The following is a 23,347-nucleotide window of genomic DNA, read 5'->3' on the forward strand; positions in this document are numbered from 1 at the left end:
TAGAGAACATGAAATGCAGGACCTGTAATCACAAATGAAGGGTAAAAATAGAAAGAAGAGCCAGGGATTTGGAATCACCATGAGTTGCTGGGCACAGTGTATATGTTTCTAAGCAAGTTGGGAGGCTGAAGCAGGACGAATGCAAGTTCAAGGCCAGCCTTTGTAACTTAGTGAGACCCTGTCTCAAAATAAAAAATAAGAGGGGCTGGAAATGTAACTCAACAATAAGAGTGACTTTGGGTTTAAAATCTTCTGCAATCAGCATGAGTTCATCACCACAACACTTTATCATGGATACTACAAAGGTATACCTACGATCAGTAGTTACTTTTGATGGCTCATGACAGTACATTTCAATATCCTGTTGACACACCTACTCACATGCTGGCATCTTTTGCATCCAAAGACAGCAGAAATGATAGTATAACCTCAGAGTCAGTGTGATTTAATAGCTCAATATTTAATTTTCAGCCTGAGGTCCAGGTATAACTGGCCTACCAGTTTGTGGTAGACTCTGGTGCCTTAGAACCTAGAGGCATCCCGAGCTACAAGGATCTCCATTTCTCTGATTGCCACAGGACAGTGTGAGTCACTCCTTTACTTTCAGGCAGTCAAAATATACATACTAATATATATCTGTACTATTTCCTAGGCCCCCCCCAAAAAAAAAGTTGCCCCAGTTTTGCTCATGATACAAGCATTTCTTGTTATTTCAATCTGGATTTTCAGGTACAGTTGCAAGGAACAGAAAAACAACTCTGACTAACTCAGCCAGTAGTAAGAAATGAAAAGTATCAAGTAGGTCACAAAATCAAGGGAAAAGCTGAAGAACCCTGGATGAGGAAAAAATTAAGAAAAGAAACCAAGGCAAAGGGAGAAGAAGAGGCCACATCGCACACGCAGCAGGAACTACAAGTGATAGCCTGCCCCAGGAACAGTCTAATCCTAGAGTCATCGCTGGCACGATGGCCTCTGCATGCCTCCGCCACTGTGTACTTCCGTCCTTGTTCCTGAAGCCCACCACTTCTGTCAGAAGAAACTGTTGCTCCCTTCCCTTTGCATCGAACGTTCAAAAGTCAGAGTCCTAGTAGAAACATACAAACAACCAAAGCTAAGCATGTGCCTGCAGACTTACTGCTAAGGGTAGGAAAAGGGCTTTGTTCCTATCCAGTGTCTGAGAGGTTTAGAGTGTTCAGCCACCTCAGATGCACTGTGGGACATAGGGCCCTGCCTCCCAAGGCCCACACAAATTCAGATGCCCATAAAATAGAAAAGGAGGTGAAATTCCTTAGCAGCAAAAAAAAAAAAAAAAGTTAAATGTTCCTGTTCCTGATATCTATTTTTTCATTAGTATCCCACAACTGTAACCTGGGCATTTGTTCTTGACCCTTGTATAGGTACAGAGATCCTGAAACATTCACCTAGACACAGAGGCTCCAAATCTCAGACACTAGATAGGAACAAAGCCCAAAGCCAGTTCAAAGAGTGTTAAACCCACCAAACTCAGCAAAAGTGTTTAAGGAACTGAAAGGTATTGTGGTTTACTGGAGTGACATTCCAATCCTCAGTAAGGAAATGCCAAACTTTAACAAAGATTCCAAATGAGCATAGCAATTTCAGATTAATGAAAGATATGTTAAGTCAGACTTCACACAGAGCTTAAAGACTAAATACAGAGAAGTTACACAGCCTAGTCTGCAATTTGCCTAGAAAAGGTAGGCCCATCCTTTCTGACAAGCATGTCAACCAGGCAATACCATCCACCAGTTATACCAGTTATCTTGAACACCTTACCAGTTCCTCTCTGCCTTACAGCCTATATTCTGCAACAACTTTAGATTAACTGTGTGTTTGTAGTGTGCGTGTGTGTGTGTGTGTGTGTGTGTGTGTGTGTGTTTACTGGGGATTGAACCCAGGGATATTCTACCTTCGGGCTACACCCCCAGCCCTATTATTTTTATAATCCTGAAACAGAATCTCCCTAATGAAAGTCTCACAATTTGCTGAGGCTATCCTTGAACCTGCAATCCTCCAGTCTCAGCCTCCCAAGTACTGGGATTTCAGACCTGCACCACCACACCAAGCTAAAATTACTCTGTGTTGTAGATTAACTCCTTTTTACAACATAGAATCCATCTCTGCTCAAAACACTAGCCCGAGCTGCCTTCTTTTAAAAGTCTATTCCATAGCCAAAATTTTAAGAAAATGCACTTGTATATGTGTATGGTGGGGAGGGGTTACTGGGGATTGAATTCAGGGGTATTCTACCACAGAGCTATATCCTCAGCTCTTTTTATTTTTTAAACTGAAACTAAGTCCCACTAAGTTACCATGATCGGGCCCTGAACCTGCTGTCCTCCTCCTCTGTCAACCTTCCAAGTACTGGGATTATAGGAGTGTGCCACCCTGCCCAGCTGAAAGGACACCAAATTTATCTCTATGGCTTCCTGACCTGAGACTTCTGTTCTACCCAGGTCATGCTCCTTCCTCTCTCTAGGTAAGCTCACTGATATGTTTCTGAGTCTTGCCAACCTTGTCACCTGAAATATTCTTTTTCTCTTCATACTTGATTATCCAGATCCTACCCCACTCTAAGGGCCCAGGTTGAAGTCCCTCTCTTCCTCAAACTGTTCCCTCCTCCTCCATGAGGTCTCCAAACACTCCATCCACACCAACTAGGTTACAGACACATTTCCTACACTGGTCCAGTCTAATAATACAAGAAAATGGAGCAGTGTGTGGCCACTGGAGTGTGCCCTATCTAGCCTTTCAGATTCATAATTCTGTTGAATCTTGCTGTTGTTATTGTTTTGGTTTTGTTGTTGTTGCTATTGCTGTTGTTCCAGGGAGGCATTCTACCTCTGAGCTATACCCAGAGGCATTCTACCTCTGAGCTATACCCCCTAGCCCTTTGTATGCTTTCATTTTGAAACAGGGTTTGTTTTAGTGTTTTTGTTTGCTTGCTTGTTTGTTTCTTGAGGAGGGTTCTCACTACATTGACCAAACTGTTGTCAAACTCCTGAGCTCAAGTAATCCTGCTGCAGCTTCCTGCGTAGCTGGCACCCTAAGCATGCTACCATGCTTGGCTGTCAGGTTCATAATTTTTTAGGACTGTGCTAGAAGCCAATCGCATTAGACACCACTGGGGAAAGAAACTGGGTGGCTGGACGAGAGAGATGAGAGGAAGCCTATTCATTATATATACTCTTTTGTACTTTGCAAATTTCAAACCACATGGAAGTATTACTTTCACAAAATATACACAACTTAAAAATAAAAATGAGACAGAAAAAAATTAATGACTAAAACTATTATGCTGGCCAAAGGAAACAGATGTGTTGATCCATGGACTGAAAGTGCAGTAAATCTAATTTTCTGTTAAAAGTTCTTTTAGGTAATTAATTAAATACTGCCTTGAGTCTTCTGCTTATCGTTTTCACATGGATATCTTCATAATTATCCATAATTTCAATGAATAATACTTTTAAAGGTGTCCATAATTTCATATGAATGCCTTTCACAATTATACCTAGGGTATAATCACAGTAGAAATTACAAAGCCAGGAAAAGAATCATGTTACATTTTCTTTTTAACTCCTTAACTGCCTGCAATGGGAAACATACAATATTCATTGTGAGGAATCATGAAAGTTTGGATTTAAAAAGATGATAAATATCCAATATATAAACTATATAAACTGGGGGTGTAGCTCAGTGGTAGAACTCATGAGCATCAGGCCAAGAGTTCAATCCTCAGCACTGGGGGTGTGGGGAGGGAGAGGGGAGAAAGAAAGAAAGAGAGAGAGAGATCTCTCATTCAACTGTCACTTTATATCTAGGAAAACCAATGTCCTAAAAGGCAAGAACCTGTCCAACTAATCATAGGAGAAAGGATGGACAGTGGGTACCTGGGGACAGCTGGATAGGAGGAAGGATTTCTAATATTCTACAGCACCAGTAGGATAACTATGGGTGACAACTAATTGAATAACTGTATGTAGCTAGTGGAGAGATTTTGAACATCCCATGAGAGGAATCATATGTCTGAGGGGATGGTTGTACCAATTATTCTGATCTGATCATTATACATTTATACATGTGTTGAAATGTCACATTGTACCCCACCGGTATGTATAAAAACTGTGTCAATTTAAAATAAAAACATACCTTAAAATGAAGAAAAGATCAGCAGAGACAAAATATTGTCTGAGGTAAATTTATTTGTGCTCTTTAAGACGAATTTCCAAAACTAAAAGCAAACTAGATGTTGAAGTGAAAAAATCTCTAAAAAATCTCAACTGGTGTCAATTTGTACCAATTTATGAAAAAGACAGAACTTCCCCCACCCCCATAACTGCCCCTCAAATTCAACTGACCAACTCAGGATTGGAAATTTCTCATTCCTGCTCTTTTAAGAAATGAAAATAGCTCGCTGGGTCTCTAGCCACCCCACGTCTTGTCTTAGTATTTCAGACATTTAAACCTACTGCCTGAAGAACTGACATCATGGCCAACGTGTGTTACTTTAGTACTTGACTATAACCCCAAATGAGACAAGATGATTTAGAGTGTCAACACATTTTCTTAAATGAGTTATACCTAGGTGCTTTTGTATGTTTTGAACAATTTTACATATTAAAAAAAAAAAACGTGGACTTTATAAAATGAACAAGAAAAAAAATACAATCACACATTTTGTGCTTTCCTATTAAAAAAAAAAAACAGAAGATGTCCACTAGAGGGAGTGAGTAGTCCATTAATCTGAAGAGGAGGGACCTAGTTTAGAAGACCTACAGGGCAGTGATGAGAGAATTTTTCCTAAGACCACAGAACAATTACTGAGGGGTCACACACCTCAATTTACACTAGAGTTTCTTCCCATATAGGCACAAATAAACACTTCAAATATCCAGCTTATTAGCCTATAGAAAAATTTATCTTTTTCCTTCTTGTTCTGTCTTGGTATATATTTGTGTAACCACCAGAACCATCAGGAAACAGAAGGGTTCCATTACTTTCAAAAACACTCCTTCCTGCTCTCCACTCACAGCATCAGGCCCCTTCCCCACCCAGCAGGACTCCACTCTATGGATATGTAAATAATTATCCAACCACTGAAGGACATTTAGGTTGTTTCCAGTATTTGGCAACTATTAATAAAGCCACCATGAATATTCATTTACAAGTTTTCAGGAGAACATTAAGTGTTCATTGCTCTAAGGTAAGTACCCAGTAGGAATGCCGAGTCATAAAGTCCATGTACTTATTAACTTTATGAGAAACTCTCAAACTGTTTTCCAAAAGGGCTACCAACATAGGCTTCCCGGAAGCAAAACATGCTTCCTCACTAGAACTTGATGTCAGTACTTATATTTTAGCCATTCTAATAGGCCTGAAGGGTGTGTCTCATCGTGGCTTTAATTTGTATTTCCTTAAGGCCTGATACATTTCCTTAAGGCCTGATACATTAAATATCTTTTCAAGCACTCATCTCCTGTCTATATATTTTGAGGTGTCTATTCAAGATTTATGCTCATTTTTTAACTGACTTGATTTATTGCTGCTATGTTTATGGGACCTGTTTATTGTTTGTTTGTTTGTTTGATTGATAGTGTTTTTTGTGGGACTGGGAATTGAACACTGGGCTTTGTGCATGCTAAGAAAGTGCTCTACTACTGAGCTGTATCTCCAACCCCTACTTTATGAGTTTCTGCATTCTTGATACCTCTTCATTGTAACATACATGGTTTGCAAATATTTTCTCAGTCTATGGTACGTTTTCTCATCCTCTTAATAGTGTCTCACAGCAAAAACGTTTCATTTTAATGAAGTCCAATTTACTCTGACTTTCCTTTTATAAAATGGTGTTTTTGGTGTCATGTCTTAATTCTGCCTAATTTCAGAACATAAAGAATTTCTCCTGTTTTTCTAAAAAAAAAAAAATGGTATAGTTTTACAATTAAACCTGTGGTCCCTTTTGACTTAACTGTTGTACAGATTATGCAGTTTAGGTTGAGATTCTTTTTTTTTTTTTTTTTTTGCATATAGATGGACTGATAGTCAACCATTCCAAAATCAGTTGCCGAAAAGATTAGACTTTTTTCAATAAATTTTTATACTTTTGTCAAAAATCAATTGGCTTTATTTGTATATGCCTGATTGTCTGTGTTTAGACTTTCTATTCTGCTCTAATGATCTATGTGTCTCTCCCTTCACTAATACAGGTTGAGTAACTCTTCTCCCAAATGCTTGAGACCCAGGGTGTTTCAGATTTCTGAAATCCATCCTTTTGTTTTTGTGAGATGTGGTCTTGTTCTATTGCCAGGCTGGCCCAAAAGTCTTGGCCTTGACTGATCCTCCTGACTCAGCCTCTTGAGTAGCAGGGACTACAGGCATACATACTGCACCAAGGATAAAAAAAATTTTTTGAGCATCACATAGGTACTCAAAAATTTTCAATGTGCTGCTCAAAAAAACTTGGATTTAAGAACATTTTAGATTTTCAGATTAGGGGTATTCAACATATACCATAGTCTTCAATTCTTTGTTTTTAACTGGGTAGTAGGATTCCTCTACTTTTTGAGTTGATAATTATGAGAATAACATTATTCAACAAACTTGACAATAACTACATAGCAAAATTTTCTTCAAAATTAAATTAATAATTTGGAAATAGGCTGGAAAAAAACTGAGAAAAAAGATACAGAAAAAGAGAAAAATAAAAGGAGGGGGTAAGAACATACGAATAAAATCTATAAGGTAAGAAAAGAAAAACGGAAAATGAAGAGTAGAAGCTAGCCTCAGTAGCACAGACCTAAGATCCCAGTACTTGGGAGGCAGAGACAGGAGGATCACAGGTTTGAGGCCAGAACATCGTATCTTAGCCAAACCCTATTTTAATTAAAAATTAAAATAGGGCTGGGTATAGCTTAGAGATAGAACAATCCTGAGTTCAATCCTCAGTTCTGGGGGGGGGGGGGGAGAGAGAGGGAGAGAGTGAGGGAGAGAGAGAGAGAGAGGGAGAGAGAGAGGGAGAGAGAGAGAGAGAGGGAGAGAGGGGGGGGGGAGGGAGAGAGAGAGGGGGGGGGAGAGAGAGAGAGAGAGAATATGAATGAGAATTGGGGTAAAAAAGAAACATGGAAAGAGAGTCAAGAGAATGAAAGGGAAATGGTCTCCATGCACAGACCTCGGCCACCACCACCGGAGCCTGTGCATTCCTATCTAACAGCATGAACCTTTCTCAGTGACGGCTACCCACCAGAGCTAGGATCAGAGAGGAGCGCAAGTCACGGGCCAGACACAGGATCCAGACCAGGGGACTCGTCCTGCTAACGGTCCACAACTGGCCAAATGCTTTTAAGTACTATAAAATATACAGTCATCACAGTATACTTTCATTTTTATAGAACTCATTAAATGGGGTTTAAATAACGCCATATAATTATTTATTCACATACAGAGATGGACAGACAGAATAAGTATGAAATTTCCTTCACCAGAACATTCCTGGTATTTTAACATTTTAAAGAGAAAAGTGTTGCCCTGTAAATAAAATATTGAACCTGTCCACCCTCTAGAGCTATCTTAAAGATTAAATGAGATCATGGAAGTGGAACTTGCCTCATAAACTAAAATGTTTCCTCTTTTCTTTTCCCAGTCCTGGGATCACACACAGGGTGTCACACATGCTAGGCAAGCATTCAACCACTGAACTACATTCCCAGCCCCATGAAATTTTTTATAAAACTACCAGGTAGTATAACTGATTCTCCTCCTCCTCAGAAGTCTAGGGTCTTCAAATTTTGTTAAAGATAGACAAGAGCCATCTGGTTCAACTATGAGCACCTGTTAGTGAAATCAAAAACTGTCTTCACTAGCAACAAATACAGAACTCTCCCAGGCATCAGTGTCGGTAACAATAAAGAAGTCGTTCAATAAACAGTGTCGAGCACCTCTCTCCAACATCCGCTCTTAGTACGGACATTCAGATAACAGCATCCTGCTTTCCTTTTTTACACACTAAATTCATAGCTGGGAATGGTGGTATACTCCTGCAACCCCAGTATTTGGCAGGCTGGAACAGGGGAATCACAGGTTCAAGGCCAGCTGGTACAACTTAAAAAGGCCCTCAGCAACTTATTAAGACCCCATTTCAAAATAAATTTTAAAAGTGCTGGAGTGTAGCTTGGATGTGGAATGCTCCTGGGTTTAATCTCCAATACCATTAAAAAAAAAAAAAAAAAAAGCATTCTTCCCTTCTGTTTTCCATACTTAACTCTTAAATGGCAGCCAGGCGTGGTGCGCACATGCTTGTAATCCCCACGCTTGGGAGGCTGAAACAGGAGGATCACACAAGTTCGAAGCCAGTCTCAGCTACTTAGTGAGGCTCTCAGCAACTTAGTGAGACCCTGTTTCCAAATAAAATATAAAATAGGGCTGGGAGTATAGCCTAGAGGTAGAAAGCCTCTGGGTTCTACCCCCCGTACCACAAATAAATAAATAAATAAATTAATTAATTAAGTGGCTCAATGGCTAAGAAATATAAGCACATTCACAGAACAAAGATGGCATAGACTTTTTAATCTAGAAATAATTTTGACTCTAAAAAAATAGTACCAAGTGTTGGGGATGTAGCTTAGTGATAGAGCACTGGCCTAGCATGCACAAGGCCTTAGTTAAATCTCCAGCACTGTAAAAAATACACAATGAGAGCATGTATATATCATGTAGACTTTTCTACCTCCAAAGGCACAGGATACCACCTCTCCCTTGCTATATTTATATATGTAGGTTGGTTGTTTCTCCTACCTCCTTTATTTGAGAACTTCTTAAACATGACTTACCATTTAATTATGCAGTACGTACAGTTTAATGCATTACAGGAACTCTGTGAATATAAACACCTGCTGGCTATACCAAATGTTTCTTGTTTATTCTCCTATGTGTTTGCTCATCACTAACTAATTTATGTTAAGCAAAGTCAACCTCAGCTTATGGAATGGCTATAGCCTGGCATATACCACAAGGACACAGGCTTCAGAGATACACCTCAGTTCAGACCATGACTACTAACTGGATGACTCTGGACAAGTTAATAACTTCAGTTTTATCAGTGTCTCAATCTTCAAAATTAGGACATTATCACCTACATCTCCAGGTGCTGAGGCAACTGACGCATCATGTGCGTCAATACCTAATGTTAATTTCTTTCCTCCCAGCAAGAACTCCTCTCCACTACCCTTCCTCGCTTCCTCAGTAATACTTACAAAGGCTCCTCTTACATAAAGCTTGATCTGTGCAAGTATGTTCTGGAACTCTGCCACCTCATTGACTCTCCATCTGTTTTCAAATCCAGCCCGCCTCGAGCTTGATCTCGTCTCCTCTGCCTTCATGATAACTTGGCAGTAGCACACTTCACCTATGAAAAATAGCTGGAGACACAGCAGGTGTGCAGCATATCACAGCCCTTCCAGAGCATGGGTCACGGAAGCCTGCATGCGTGTGACAGCTGGCTGCACACTCATTAGCTCACTCCCAATTCAAGGCACAGGCACCTCCACAAATGATTTACAAGTCTAAATAGACTTCATCGCAAAGTAGCCCAGACAATAAAAGTCAGTGGTAACTTTACAGAACTTCTACTCAGGAAAATAAAAGAATATAATGAATTTTCAGTTGGAAAATAATGAAAGAAAATACTGTTGTCTTTAATGACTCACAAATAATTCTATTAGACAAACTAGGGGGGAAATTTATTATGGTTGGCCCTTTGTGTCCATGGGTTTTGTGTCCTCAGAGTCAACTAACAGGCAGTCACAGTGGTACATATCTATAGTCCCAACTACTAAAGATGCGGAGGCAAGAGGATCTCTTGAGCCTAGGAATTCAAGGCTAGCCTGGGTCATATAGCAAGATCCTATCTTTTAAAAGAAACTCCAGAAAGCTTTGAAAATAGGAACCTGAATGTGCCCTCCACCAAGTACCATGACAAACCCACATGAATGAAGTGATTTACAGACATGCCCTGTTACAGCCTCCCACAGGCCCTCAGTCTCTCGCCAGCATTTGTTATTAGAACACTGTTTGCCTCAAGTCTCAGTCACGTACTGTGTAGCTTCCCTACAATGGTGGCATCTGTGCTGAACGTGTACACTTATTTTCATGTTATTCTCTAAACAATGGAGTATAACAACTATGTGCATAGCATTTACATTGTATTAGATATTACAAGTAATCTAGAGAGGATTAAATAGGTTATATATACAAAACCTAGTGTTTTATATAGGGAACTTGAGCATCTATAGATTTTTGGAACTCTGGGGGTCCTGGAACCAATCACCCATGGATACCCAGAGCTGTCTATATGTAATGGAGGAACACAATTTGGCCTGTATATTCTGTTGTTTTAAAGGACATACATGATTAAGACTTACTATTGAAATGAAACATTCTGGTAGCCAGTGCTGGGTGGTGAGCTCCTAGAATATGCTCCAATTTTACTTTCTTCTTGGAGACGAACAGTCTTGTGAGACTCCATGGAAGGTACCGAAATTTAGGGTCACAAAAGAACAAATTGGAAATTACTCATCCAGAGAAATCTTTCAGAAGTGCTCTGGCCAAATCGTGGTGGGGTATAAGAAATTAGTTTCCCAAGAGAATGATCACTTAGGAATCCCTGATGAAGTGTAGTATGTGAAACCAGGGAAAGAATTTCCACTGCCTGATACAAATAAGCACAAGGCCCCAGAATAGGCTCAGATCATCTGGGATCCTAATTAAAAGTTGGACTAGCAAAGCCAGAAATAACCACGAAATGGAGAGACAACTGCCCAGATGACCTTGATATCTGACCCTGCAGAGTGTTAATGAAAATCCCTAAGAGAGTTTGACTTGAAATGACCAGCACCGTCTGTCCTTGCAAGGCTCACCCTTGTTCTGCTCTGCCTCTCAGCAGCTAGCCCTGGAGGGAGACAGACATGGTTCAAGTATGAGAAGGCCAGGCTCAAAGTCAAAGAAAGCAAATACTAAGAGTAGGTAGTCTCCATTTCTATTAATCCCTCCCAGGTGCTTAGCACTTTGGTAGGTCTCTCTACAGATAACTCAACGGTCCTTCTTCTGAGCTTATGTGACTTTGTTCCTCCTTAGTCTTCTCTCATGATGGAATCTTACGTAGATCCACTATACTTCCAGCAATAAAACATCCCAGTGTGTAGGACTAAAGAAGTATTAAGGAAAGAGATCTCCATTTTCTCTTGGATTGCCTGACAAGCATCCACCTCATTAAACAGTACTAAAATGTTAATAAAAAGAGTTTGAAGAGCCAGGCATGGTGGTGTACGCTTGTAATCCCAACATTTGGGAGGCTGAGACTGAGGATTGTGGTTCATGGACACCCTCAGCTACTTAGTGAGGCCTTCTGCAACTTACTGCGACCCAGTTTCAAAATAAAGAATAAAATAAATAAATAAATAGGGCAGGTGATATAGCTCGGAGGTCAAACACCTCTGGGCTCCATTCCCAGACCCGCAATTAAAAAAAAAAAAAAAAAAAAAAGTTTGAAGAAAAGCAGATTTGTATTGTCGATGTAATCTGAGGTACTAGGGAATTCTGACACAGTTCTTCATATGGGCCTTCAGCTGTTTAAAGGTCAGATGTATTCTGCCACCAACTCCCTGAATACACCTCAACGCTCAGCAAATATGAACCCACAGCTACTCTCACACCTTCAAATTCTCTAGAAGTACCATCCTGCAGGCAACCATCCTCCCAGGTAAGCAAAAGGCATAACAAATTTTGCTTACTGAAAAGTCACTGCAACAAAAGACTGCTCTGGAGAGTCCTGAGGGGCCAAGTAAAAATGCAATCAGTTTTACAATACCAATACATTCAGTTCTCCCGTGGGCACATCACAAATAATCTCTTCAATGGACAAGGTAAATTCCTTCACATCAAGAAGTTCCAAGAGAAGGTGACTAGATCCACTCGTCCTCTCTGTATCCTTCCCTTCAAGGTTTACATTTACATGTTGCCATTACCTGTATAAGTGACGGTTGTCTTCAAAATCTTCCTGACCCCATTTTCCCTTAATGTCTTCAATAACATGATTCTTCAGGAATTTTTTTAGCAGCTGGATGGTTTGTTTGCGAGTCACTTCAGGGCCAAAGTTCTGACTGCACCTAAGCAGCTCATGTAGCCAGTCCACAGCTTCAGCAGCTGTGAAGCAATGCTCATAGCTCTTGAAACGACAGCGATGCTTCCGCAATGGCATCCTGGCACGGAAAAGCTCCACTGTTTCATTCCACTAGGGCACAAGAACGAGAATGGCAGTTAGTAATCAACTGGTGCCTTTTCAGGTTGTTACATACCATTTTGTGGTACTGGGGATGGAACCCAGGGACATTCTACGAGCTACACCACCAGCCCTATTTTTTTATTCTTTATTTTGAAACATGGTCTCATTGAGTTGCAAAGGGCCTCACTAGGTAGCTGAGGCTGTCTGCAAACCATGATTCTCCTGTCTCAGCCTCCCTGATGCTGGGATTACAAGCGTGTGCCACCATACCCAGCCTCATCCCAAATATTTAAAGCAATGTGTGCAGTTTTTCCACTAAAATCATGCTTAAATAACAGATGAAACCTTGAAAAAAAAAATTTTTTTTTGGTGGTACTGGGGTTCCTGGAAACCCTTCTACCTCTAGGCTACATTCCCAGACCTATTTTGTACCTTTTTTTATTTGGAAACAGGGTCTCTTAAGCCACCGTGGCTGGCTTCGAACCTGTGCAATCCTCCTGTCTCTGCCTCCCAAGCACAGGGATTACAAGCGTGCGCCACCAAGCCCAGCTGAAAATGTTTTATTTACATCTTTCTCTAAAAAAGTGTTCTGGAATGGATAATGGTGATAGCTGCAAAACACTGTGAATATACTAATGACACTGAACTCACTTAAAAATGATTAAGGTCAAGCTGAGTGTGGTAGCACATGCCTGTAATCCCCATCCTTGGGAAGCTAAAACAGAAAGATCACAGGTTCAAAGCCAGCATTAGCAACTTACCAAAGCCCTGTGCAATTTAACAAGACCCTTTTTCAAAGTGAAAAATAAAAGAGTTGGGATATAACTCAGAGGTACAATGCCCCTGAGTTCAATCTCTGGTACCCCTCCCCCACTCCAAAAATAGGTAAAGATCTAGGGATTTAGCTCAATGGTAAAGTGCTTGTCTAGTATGCAGGAGGCCCTGGGTTTCATCTTCAGCACTGCAAAAAAAAAAAAAAAACAAAAACAAAAAAACAAAAAAAAAAAACATTAGGCTACAACAGTTTTGTGTCATAGGTATTTTACAACAATTGAAACAAAATAGAACCTATTGGCATAAGAAATAAACTGTAAAGAAAATGTAATTTTCAAGGATAATGCATTTATTCATTCAAGGTCTATTTATTGAGGCAGGGATGGTGGAATAGAGGTCCTCAACACTCTTGGGATCCTCCAGGATTTAGAACCAAAGCCACAGATATGTAGCTGCATGTTGAGGTGAGTGGCGGTGAGAGAACACTGCAATTCAATAGTGGAAGGACAGAGACCTAGGACAAAGTGTAGCAAGAGAAATGGTGCCCCAAGGCCTGTGGCCCATAGCGGGAGGGGAACTCTCCTCCATAGTACTGCTCAGGAGGTAAGGCTGCTGGGGCCTGCGGCTGTTCCAAAGCACTGCCTCCGCAGACAGTCCGGGCTCAAGAGAGTGACTGACACAGATCCCCTGAGAGCTCCTGCTGTGTGGACACAGGATTTGGTAGGGTGCAGAGTGGAACAGAGCCCCAGCACTCTAGAACTGGGAGACTGGGAATGTGACTCAGAGAACAGGACATGACTAGTCAGTGTGGGTCTGTGCAGGTGAACAGATTGAGGCACCAGAATCAAGACGGACAGATGACATGGTTCCTGCCACCACCCCCAGCACAGAACTGTGCGCCTCCATCGCTCCCAGCACCCTCACAGTCGTCGGGCAAATCTGGATTTTGCTCACCACCAGGGCCTAGGAATCCCTAGAGAGAACCTGGGCCTGCACTGTCCACCTTTTGCACCAGCTCACACGGGCAACCACCCCAGCTGAGACCCACTCCAGCTGACATCCAGTGGTACTACAACTGACAACAGTGTGAGGGGAAAGCCCCTGCCCAGTACCCCCAGAGCGCACAGCCTGGGAGGACCCCAGAGAAGCTTTAGACAGTATGGCCATTGGTCAGCTGCCCTTCCTCACTCCAAGCACCTCAGCTGGCAGGATATTTTTTCTGTGTTCTTTTGTTGTTGTTGTTTTTCTTGTTGGGTCTTCTTTCTTTCTTTCTTGCCTCCCTTCTCCTTCTTTTCTGCTATTGCTATTGTTTTTTGTTTTGTTTTGTTTTGTGGTGCCAAAGATAAGGCACAGAGTATCGCTCATGTAGGGCAGGTGCTTTCCCACTGAACTACTTCTAGCCCAGCTGAGAGGAACCATGCCCAGCTCCAGCCACACTCCACTCTTGCTAGAAGCCTGGCAGACAGGCTTTCCCTACATTCCCTACTAAAAGAGTATAAAAGATGTAAGTGCCCAGCTGTCAACCTAGCCTCAGACACAGCTAGGAGGAAGCCTGAGGTCCAACTCCTTGTCAAACACCCCGTAGTAGTAGGAGAGAAGACTAACACAACGTTTAGACACTACACCAATGCAGGTACTCTAAAGCTTTCACACCCACACCTTGTCAGATCAAGTATTGCTGATAAGGCTGGAAGTTAGTGCCACAGGGTGATTCTGGCCCTGACTCTTCCTGTGAAGTACTGAGATCTGCATCAGTGTCTAATCAGAGGATAAGAGCCTTAGGCCCTTTACTTTTAAATAATAGCCCACATTAGTAGCACCTGTGAACACCCCATTACCTGATGGGGGAACAACTTTTACTGTAGAAAAAAACAGGGTGTGCCCCACATCTCTGTGGTCTATACCTCACCAGCCTGAATCACCAAATTGTCTCCACTGTAGTGAAGACCTGAAAAGACAGTGGGTCTCTCAAACTCCAATACAGTACACACTATATCCAAGCCTGTGAAAGAAACTATGAGGACATTACACTATGGGGTCCAACTAGAAATAAATTCAACACTGCACAACAAACCAATACCACAAGACACATCTTCAGGAGAATGAATGCATCTTACTAAGAAAGCCATCACATAAAAGCATAAGAGAACTTCATCCCAACAAATGCACATATTTCAACATAGAAACATAGGAACTATAAGCTGGGTGTGGTGACACACACTTGTAAAACCAGTACTTTGAAGGCTGAGACAGTAGGATCACAGGTTCAAGGACAGCCTCAGCAAGTAGTGAGACTCTCAGCAACCTAGTGAGAGTTTCAAAGTAAAAATAAAATAGGGCTGAGGATGTAGCTCAGAATGCCCCTGGGTACAACCTCCAGTACCACAAAAAAAAAAAAAAAAAAAACCAGGAAATATGAAAAGACAAGGTAATATGACACCTAAAGTTGATAACTCTCCAGCAGCAAATTACAAAGACATCAAAGTGGGGAAAATGCCTGAAAAAAAAAAAAAAGCTTAAAATAGAACTACCATATGATCCAGTAGCTACCTCACTCTTGGGCATATGTTCAAAAGAAATGGAGTCAGCATCCAAAAGAGGTGTCTGAATATCATGTTTATTAAGGCACTGTCAACAGATGACTAGATAAAGAAAATATTTCAAGTGAAATATTATTCTCTCCCTCCAAAAAAATCCAGCCACTTGGAGGAAACTGGAGGACATCACGTGAAGCAATTAAGCCAGAAAGACAAGTATTATGCATTTTATCTCATATGTGGAAATTTAAAAAGAAGAAAAGTCTTGAAAGTAGAAAAATTATAAGAAAATAAAGGGAGAGGAAGAAAAAAGGGGGGGGGTGGGTAGGAGGATGGATGGACATGATCAATGCATGATGTGTTCATTTCTGGAAATATCACAATGAATTACACTAATCTGTATGGTTAACATGTACTAATAGTTATAATTTTAAAAAAAGAAAATTTTAGGGCATTGTCATCAAGTTGTCCTATTAATGGATTTTTATATAAATGAAAAGCACATGATGATAATGGTTAAAACTAGGCCCATTATTCATAATTTATCTATGGAAGCCCCATGCTTAATATGACATTATTCAGCAAATGTTTACAGATCATTTATTATGTGAAAGGCATTGTATGAAGAGAGATGCATAAAGTAATATAATATGGTACCTCATGGCAAAGGGCTCAAGACCATAAATATCAACCTTTAACAAATAAATAGCATGTTTTTGCTTATTTGCAAAAAAAAAAAAAAGCTATTTGAAAGAATAGTTAATAGATAGTCCAAATAATCTGCATTTGTTGAAAAACAAATATCAAGTTCCAAGTATTGGGATTAGATGAAGATCACAAGTTTAAGACCAGCATCAGCAACTTAGTGAGACTCTCAACACCCTAGTGACCAGTTCAAAAACAAAATAAAAAAAAAGGGCTGGAGGTGTAAGTCAGAGGTAGAATGCCCCTGGGTTCATCCTCAGTAAAACATACACACACACACACACACACACACACACACACACACACACCTTCTGATCTCCTGATTCTAAGGCTCTTCTTAAGAGCACAGAAGCATCTTTAGAGACACCATAGAAAGTCAGCAGGTTGAACAGTCAGAGCTAAGGCCCTACAGCAGTGAATTCTCGAAGGTTCAGAGGCCTGTTCTGCTCTGGACCAGCGGGGAAGCCTCAGACTCAAAGCTAGTCAAGCCTTCATGTCTCCAGCTTTAAAGCAGTACCCACATGACAATGCTATTACAAAGACTGCAACCTTTATGGACATGACATTGACCGAGTCAGCATCCTATCTAGTCATCTAGCAGAGTGAATATTGGAAATGTCCAAGGGTGAACATTATATAAAAACACTCAAAAGCCTTCCCATAGCCATGGGCCAGACTCCAAAGACACCACCAGCAATGTTCCTAGAATCCCTCTCAAAATTATCTCATCCCATCATGAGGCACTTGCCTGGTCTTTCCTTCTAAAATATAAGCATGTAAATAAATAACAGTATGTTTTATTCCCTGTGGACTAGAAACATGTTTCAAGCTTTTCTCCCTATTGTGTCCTTTACATATTCCTTCAAAATAACCGTCTTCCAGAAGTTGAAGAATTTCCCATTGCTTACACTTTATTCAGGAGTCTTTTCTACAAACCTTGTTGTCAGATCAGGTGTACACTGACTCACTGTAATACACTCCTAGAAGTATATTACAAAACCTGATTTCTTATTTTGTGTGACTGACTAATCTCACTTAGCATAATGTCCTCCAGTTCCATCCATTTCCCTGTAAATGATGTAATTGTGTTTTTTCTTTATGGCTGAGTACAAGTCCATTGTGTATATATCCCACCGTTTTGTAATCCATTCATCTGTTGATGGACATCTTGGCTGGATCCATAGTTTGGCAATGGTGGATTGTGCAGTTATGAACATAGATATGCATGCGTTAGTTTGGTAGTTTGGTTTCCTTCCTTTTGGGTAGATACCCAGAAGTGGTACTGCTGGATCATAAGGATGCCCATTATCACCACTTCTTTTCAATATAGTACTTGAGACTCTAGGCAGAGCAATAAGGCAAGAAAAGGAAATCAAAGGAATACAAATAGAAAAAGAACTAAAACTTTCACTATTTGCAGATAACATGATACTATACCTAGAAGACCCATCAAACTCAACCAAAAGGCTTATAGAACTGATCAACAAATTCAGCAAAGTGTCTGCATACAAAACCAATCTTTAAAAATTAGAAGCTTTTCTGTATATCAACCATAAATCCACTAAAAAAAAAAGTTCAGAAAACACTTTCACTCAGGATATCCCACAAAAAAAATAAAATACTTAGGAATAAATTTAACCAAAGAAGTAAAAGACATCTACAAAGAAAATTATAAAACATTGAAAAGAGAAATTGAAGAAGACCTTAGAAGATGTAAAAAATCTTCCATGTTCATTGATAGGCAGAATATCATCAAAATGGCCATACTTCCAAAAGTGATCAACAGACTCAATGCAATACCCATTAAATTACCAAGGTCATTCCTCACAGACATAGAAAAATCAGTCCTTAAATTCATTTGGAACGACAAAAAAACTCAGAATAGCCAAAGTAGTAGAACCATGCAGAAGGAATCATAATGCCTGACTTTATACTATGAAACCATAGTAATAAAACAGCATGGTACTGGCACAAAAACAGATACATAGACCAATGGAGCTGAATAGAAATCCCCACACTTACAGTCAATATATATTTTTTTCTTTTTTTTTTTTTCTTTTTGAGACAGGACCTCACTATGTTGCCTAAGCTCTCCTCTTCGGATTGTCCTGCTTCCACCTCCAGAGTTACTGGGGCTACTGACAATAAAGCATTCTCAGTCACGTTTGGAGAGAAATATCCTAGCTAGAAATTTAATTCAGTGGCAGAGGCAAGTATCAGGCCCTGGGTTCAATCTCCAGCACATCAGAGAGAAAATATCCTGTGTCAACAAAGAAAAGATAGAGCTTGCGAATGCGGTTTTTCCCATGACATATTACATTCGAAGAGATAAATGTAAGAATAAGGAGGAACAAAACAGAATATTTCTTTTTCTTTCTTTCTTTTTTCTTTTTTTTTTTTTTTTTTTTTTTTTTTTTTTTTTTTGGTGGTACTGGGGTAGAACCCAGAAGCCTTCTACCTCCGGGCTATACTTCCAGACCTATTTTATATTTTATTTGGAAACAGGGTCTCGCTAAGTTGCTGAGAGCCTCACTAAGTAGCTGAGGCTGGCTTTGAACCTGCGTGATCCTCCTGTTTCAGCCTCCCAAGCGCTGGGATTACAAGCATGCACCACCATGCCCGGCCTAAAACAGATTATTTCTTGTGACTAAAACACATTTTTTACTCTTTTACTTACTTTAGACCGTTAGTCTAAAGGATGAAGAAATCAAACAATAGAAACTGGTTTTTTGCTCATGGGTTGAACTATAAGATAAAATACCTAGAGTTGAAATGTGCTTCCTGTTCTTTTCTCCAGTTTATCTATTATACTTCCTTCTTTCTTAGTTCCAAAAATATAATACTAGTGCTATAAAGATGACTGGCCTGGGAGTTTGGAGACAACTAAATTCCAGATCCTCTTGTACTTACCACATTCTTGCTGTGTAATCTTGTCAGTCTAGCACCTTTCCTGGATATTCCTTACAAAGCAGTAATTGAAAGTGTGATGTGGCCAGAGTGGTTGAAGCCCAAGGGGTCAGTTACTTCCTCTCACACTGCCATTAACCTCTTACGCCTCCATAGAAGGTCCCCTAAAAGCTTGCCATGAACATTACCAAGGTGTCACTCTTTATTCCATTATGGTAAAATTATTTGCTCCAGGTCGTCATGTAGCCCAAGTACACTTCCGAATACTAAAACTTCTCTTTCAGCAGAAAAGGCAGCACCCTGGACCATCAGGGTCCACAAAGGCTCTTGCAGACCACGCATCCTGGCCCATCCCTCGAGTTAGACCTGAGCAGCTATAAACAGCAAGCCGACCAGGCCCCACCTCAGTGCCAGGCACCGTTAGAAGGGACAGTCCTTCCAATGTCAACAAGTGTCACCCAGGAAGGAGACCCGCCCTGCTGGGGAGCCGCAAACCCTGAGCGTTACGGGGGTGGGGTCCCCTAAGGTTTCGGGGTGGGCCTCTCCCCTCCCGGATGCAGGTGTTAGGTTCCAAAGGACAAAGAAAGAGGGAATCGACCTGGCTCCGCGGCGCTTTAAACCTGAGGGCGCGGTCTTTGGCCCGAGGACAAAGCAGCACCCACCCCGAGGGCCTCCACCGGGTTCAGCTCTTCTTCCAAGCGCTGTCCAGAAAAGCCGCAGCCCCCCGCGAATCCTGCTGCCCTGCAGAAGCGAGAAGGCCGCGGCCGTGCACGGGCACCGCGGCTCCACCAGGCCCCCGCACGCTCACTCACCAGCCTAGTGGCCCGGTACGGCCCGGGCCCCACGATGCGGTGCTCCATGGCCCGCTAGCCGCCGCGGCCGCGGCTCGATCAGCGCTGCAGTTTGAATCGCGAGCCCGCGGGCTCCCGGCCCTGATTGGGCGGCGTTGCGGCACGTGACCGGAACTGCGGGTGTGGGCGGGGCCGGCGTCCCCGGAGACCTCCTGCTGCAGAGCACGCTGCAGAGCTAGCTGGGCGCCCAGGTGCGGGCGGAGTTGGCAGCTAAGCCTCGCCTGGCGCGCTCACACACCTGGGTGTCTGGCACGGGAGCTGCCTGGCACCCTTCTCTAATTCCCCGCTGCCCCCTCCATTCTACGCACACTTTGAAGTTGTGCCACCCAGTGACCTGAACCCAGCTCTGTAGATAAATCCCTGTCGGCCACAGATTGGGAGAAGTGGGTGATGGAAATGAAGCTAGTTGACGGCTGCAGGTAGAGGGACATTTAAAAACAAGAAAAGACTAAATGAGTGGTGTGTGCGTGTATGCCGCTACCATCTTTGTACTCCACTAAGATGTATGACTACAGTGCACCAATAAAAAAATAAATAAAAACAAGAGAAAGGCACAAGGTCACAAGTAAGAGCAATACGGAACTGGAAACGAGCCCTGATTTGACGTCCATGTGATCTCTTGATAAAGTACACTAATCTTTTTTCCTTCCCTGAAATTTGCAGTCCTTCGTTACCCGGCTGTGAGTCCTCTATCCTGCTCAGAATTAGTCACCTGCCCCCAGCCCTCAGGAATTGTTGGCCCAATTTGTAATTCTTCAAAGGGACAAATGAGGTCACAAATCTACCAGTGAAAAGTTCAGGGCTCAAATCTAATCACCTCAGTGAGCACCTAGGATAAGAATTCAGAAGAAAGAGCAAAGTACAGGCGCACACCTGTAATCCTAGTATTTAGGAGGATGAAACAGGAGAATTGCAGGTTTGAGGCTAGCATCAGCAGTTTAGGAAGAACTGTTTCAAAAATAAATAAATAAAAGTAGGGCTGGGCTTATAACTCAGAGGTAGAATGCTCCTGGGTTCAATCCCTAGTCCCACAAAAAGAAGGAAGAAACGAGACTTCCATCTTACCACACTCTCATAACCTCTCCCTCTATTTGTTGCTTTAGATATGTATTTAGCCACATTTAAAAGCCCAAAAACTTCCTGGGATGATGCCTTCAAGTAACTTTAATAATCAGAAAGAGCATTAAAAGTAGGTTTTTTATTACTTCCTGTGAGTGAATCTTTATCACAATTTTTTTTTTTTTTGTCCTGGTTTTGAGCCCAGAGGCATTCTACCTCAGATATATATGGCTAAGTCACTGAGGGCCTAAGATGCTGAGACTAGCCTCCAACCTGCCACTTCCTGTCTTTCCTGAGCCTCCACATTGTCAGGATTTTTTTTTTTTTAACTCCAAACTCTATCAAAAAAAGCTAGGTGTGGTGGTACAGACTTCTAATCCCAGTACTTGGGAAACTGAAACAGGAGGATTGCAAGTTCGAGGCCAACCTCAGAAACGTAGCCAAATCCTGTTTCAAAATAATAATAATAATAATAATAATAATAATAATAATAAGCCAAGCATAATGGCACATGCCTGTACTCCCAATACTTGAAGGCTGAGACAGGAGTACTACAGGTTTGAGACCAGCCTCAGCAACATAGGAAGGCTCTCAGCAACCTAGTGAAACTCTGTTTCAAAACAAAAAACTAAAAAGAGCTGAGGAGTATTGCTCAGAGGTAGAATGTCCCTAGGTTCAATTCCTAGTACTACAAAAAATAAAAATAAATAAATAAATAAATAATAAAGCTAGAGGTATACATCAGAGGTAGAATGTCCCTGGGTTCAATCCCCAGTTCCACAGAAAGCAAAACAAAACTCTCCATCAAAGAGATCTGCTTGTTCTTGGCAAAGGCTGTCTAGGGATATTTTGTGTCCTTGGCATAAGAGACAAAAGGACAAAAGGAATTTTAAAGCCTTGTCCTTCTGGGACCTGCCACCACCTTCCACAGTGGCAGAACTGGGATTTGGCAACAAGACATGTCCATCAGAAAATTATGCGGCTTTTCATTTCTGTGGCAATCACAGACAACAAAGTTTGATAGGTCTGGATATCAGTAATTAGTGGTGTTAAATTCCCATCTTCTTCTGTTAAAATAAAAATATTGATGATTCTTATCTTACAGAGTTTTAAGGATTTGAAATAATGCATCAAAGTGCTACAACATCCACTATATAGCAGTAATAAAAAGAACTTTTTTTAGCCAGGGGCTTTCTACCTCTGGGCTACACCCCCATACCTATTTTATTTCTTTTTCTTTTTTTTTTTTTTTCTTTTTTTTGCGGTACTGGGGATGGAACCCAGGGGAAATCTACCTCTGAGCTACACTCCCAGCCCTGTTTTTTATTCTTTATTTTGAAACAGGGTCTCACTGAGTTACAAAGGGACTCACTAAGTAGCTGAGGCTGGCCTTGAACTGCGATCCTCCTGTCTTATTTGAAAACTAAACCTTGCTAAACTGCTAAGAACCTCACTAAGTTGCTGAGGCTGACCAGGAACCTACCATCCTTCTGTCTCAACCTCCTAAGTACTGGAATTACAGGCATGCATCACCATGCCCAGCTACTTAGTGGTATTAAGACACATGCTGTGTCAACCTGTATGAATATAAAATTCATGAGGATTGTTCATATGGGTACAATATCTTTATTTTACTCTTAATTCAAAATGTCAGAATGTCAGAAATGACAACAATATTCAGTTTATTTTTATTAGTAGATACAAATACTTATCTATTTCATATATCTGACATAATCATACTTAGGCCCTCTATTTACATTTTGAAATGTATATTGCTCTATTATAAATGATTTTTATTTTGTTTCTCATATAAAATAACACTTTTTAAAATTATGTGTAGGTTGACTCTGTACAAATTTTATTTCTGCTCTAATTCACCTGACCAAATCATAGCTCTAGCCTTAATTAAAAACAACATGAGGTGAAGACCTTGTTTCCCATTGTACCTCACTTCCTACAACAAGATCTGGCACACAGAAGATACTCAATAACTATTTTAAATAAATTATATGTATTTGTTTCAATGTTTAAATGTTTTAACTTATTTTGAGTAAAATTCAAATTGAAGGAGACTCTATCATGTGGCTGTCTAGCATACCACATCTCAGTTCAATCGTTAAATTCATTTACACATTCCTAGCATAGCAATTTTAATAAATTTCTGCGCATGCTCTTCTCTGGCATATTTAAGTTTGAGGCCGGCAAGATGCTATAGAAACTTT

The 23,347-nt window shown here is 41.0% G+C and overlaps 1 protein-coding gene across 3 annotated transcripts in view; it reads right to left on the reverse strand.

The window, feature by feature from the left end:
* Positions 1-20,075, reverse strand: part of DEPDC1B (DEP domain containing 1B) — a gene marked incomplete at both ends in the record, with an annotated part of 88,746 nt that extends 68,671 nt beyond the window's left edge. For all 3 annotated transcript variants that reach the window (XM_080719721.1, XM_080719720.1, XM_080719719.1), the window contains 2 exons: positions 12,036-12,301; positions 20,028-20,075. In XM_080719721.1, the coding sequence (XP_080575847.1) occupies positions 12,036-12,301; positions 20,028-20,075 (314 nt within the window). The remainder of the gene's footprint in view (positions 1-12,035; positions 12,302-20,027) is intronic.
* Positions 20,076-23,347: the final 3,272 nt, after the last annotated feature.

Source organism: Muscardinus avellanarius (assembly GCF_963383645.1).
Source record: "Muscardinus avellanarius genome assembly, chromosome: 1".
NCBI classification, from domain to species: domain Eukaryota; kingdom Metazoa; phylum Chordata; class Mammalia; order Rodentia; family Gliridae; genus Muscardinus; species Muscardinus avellanarius.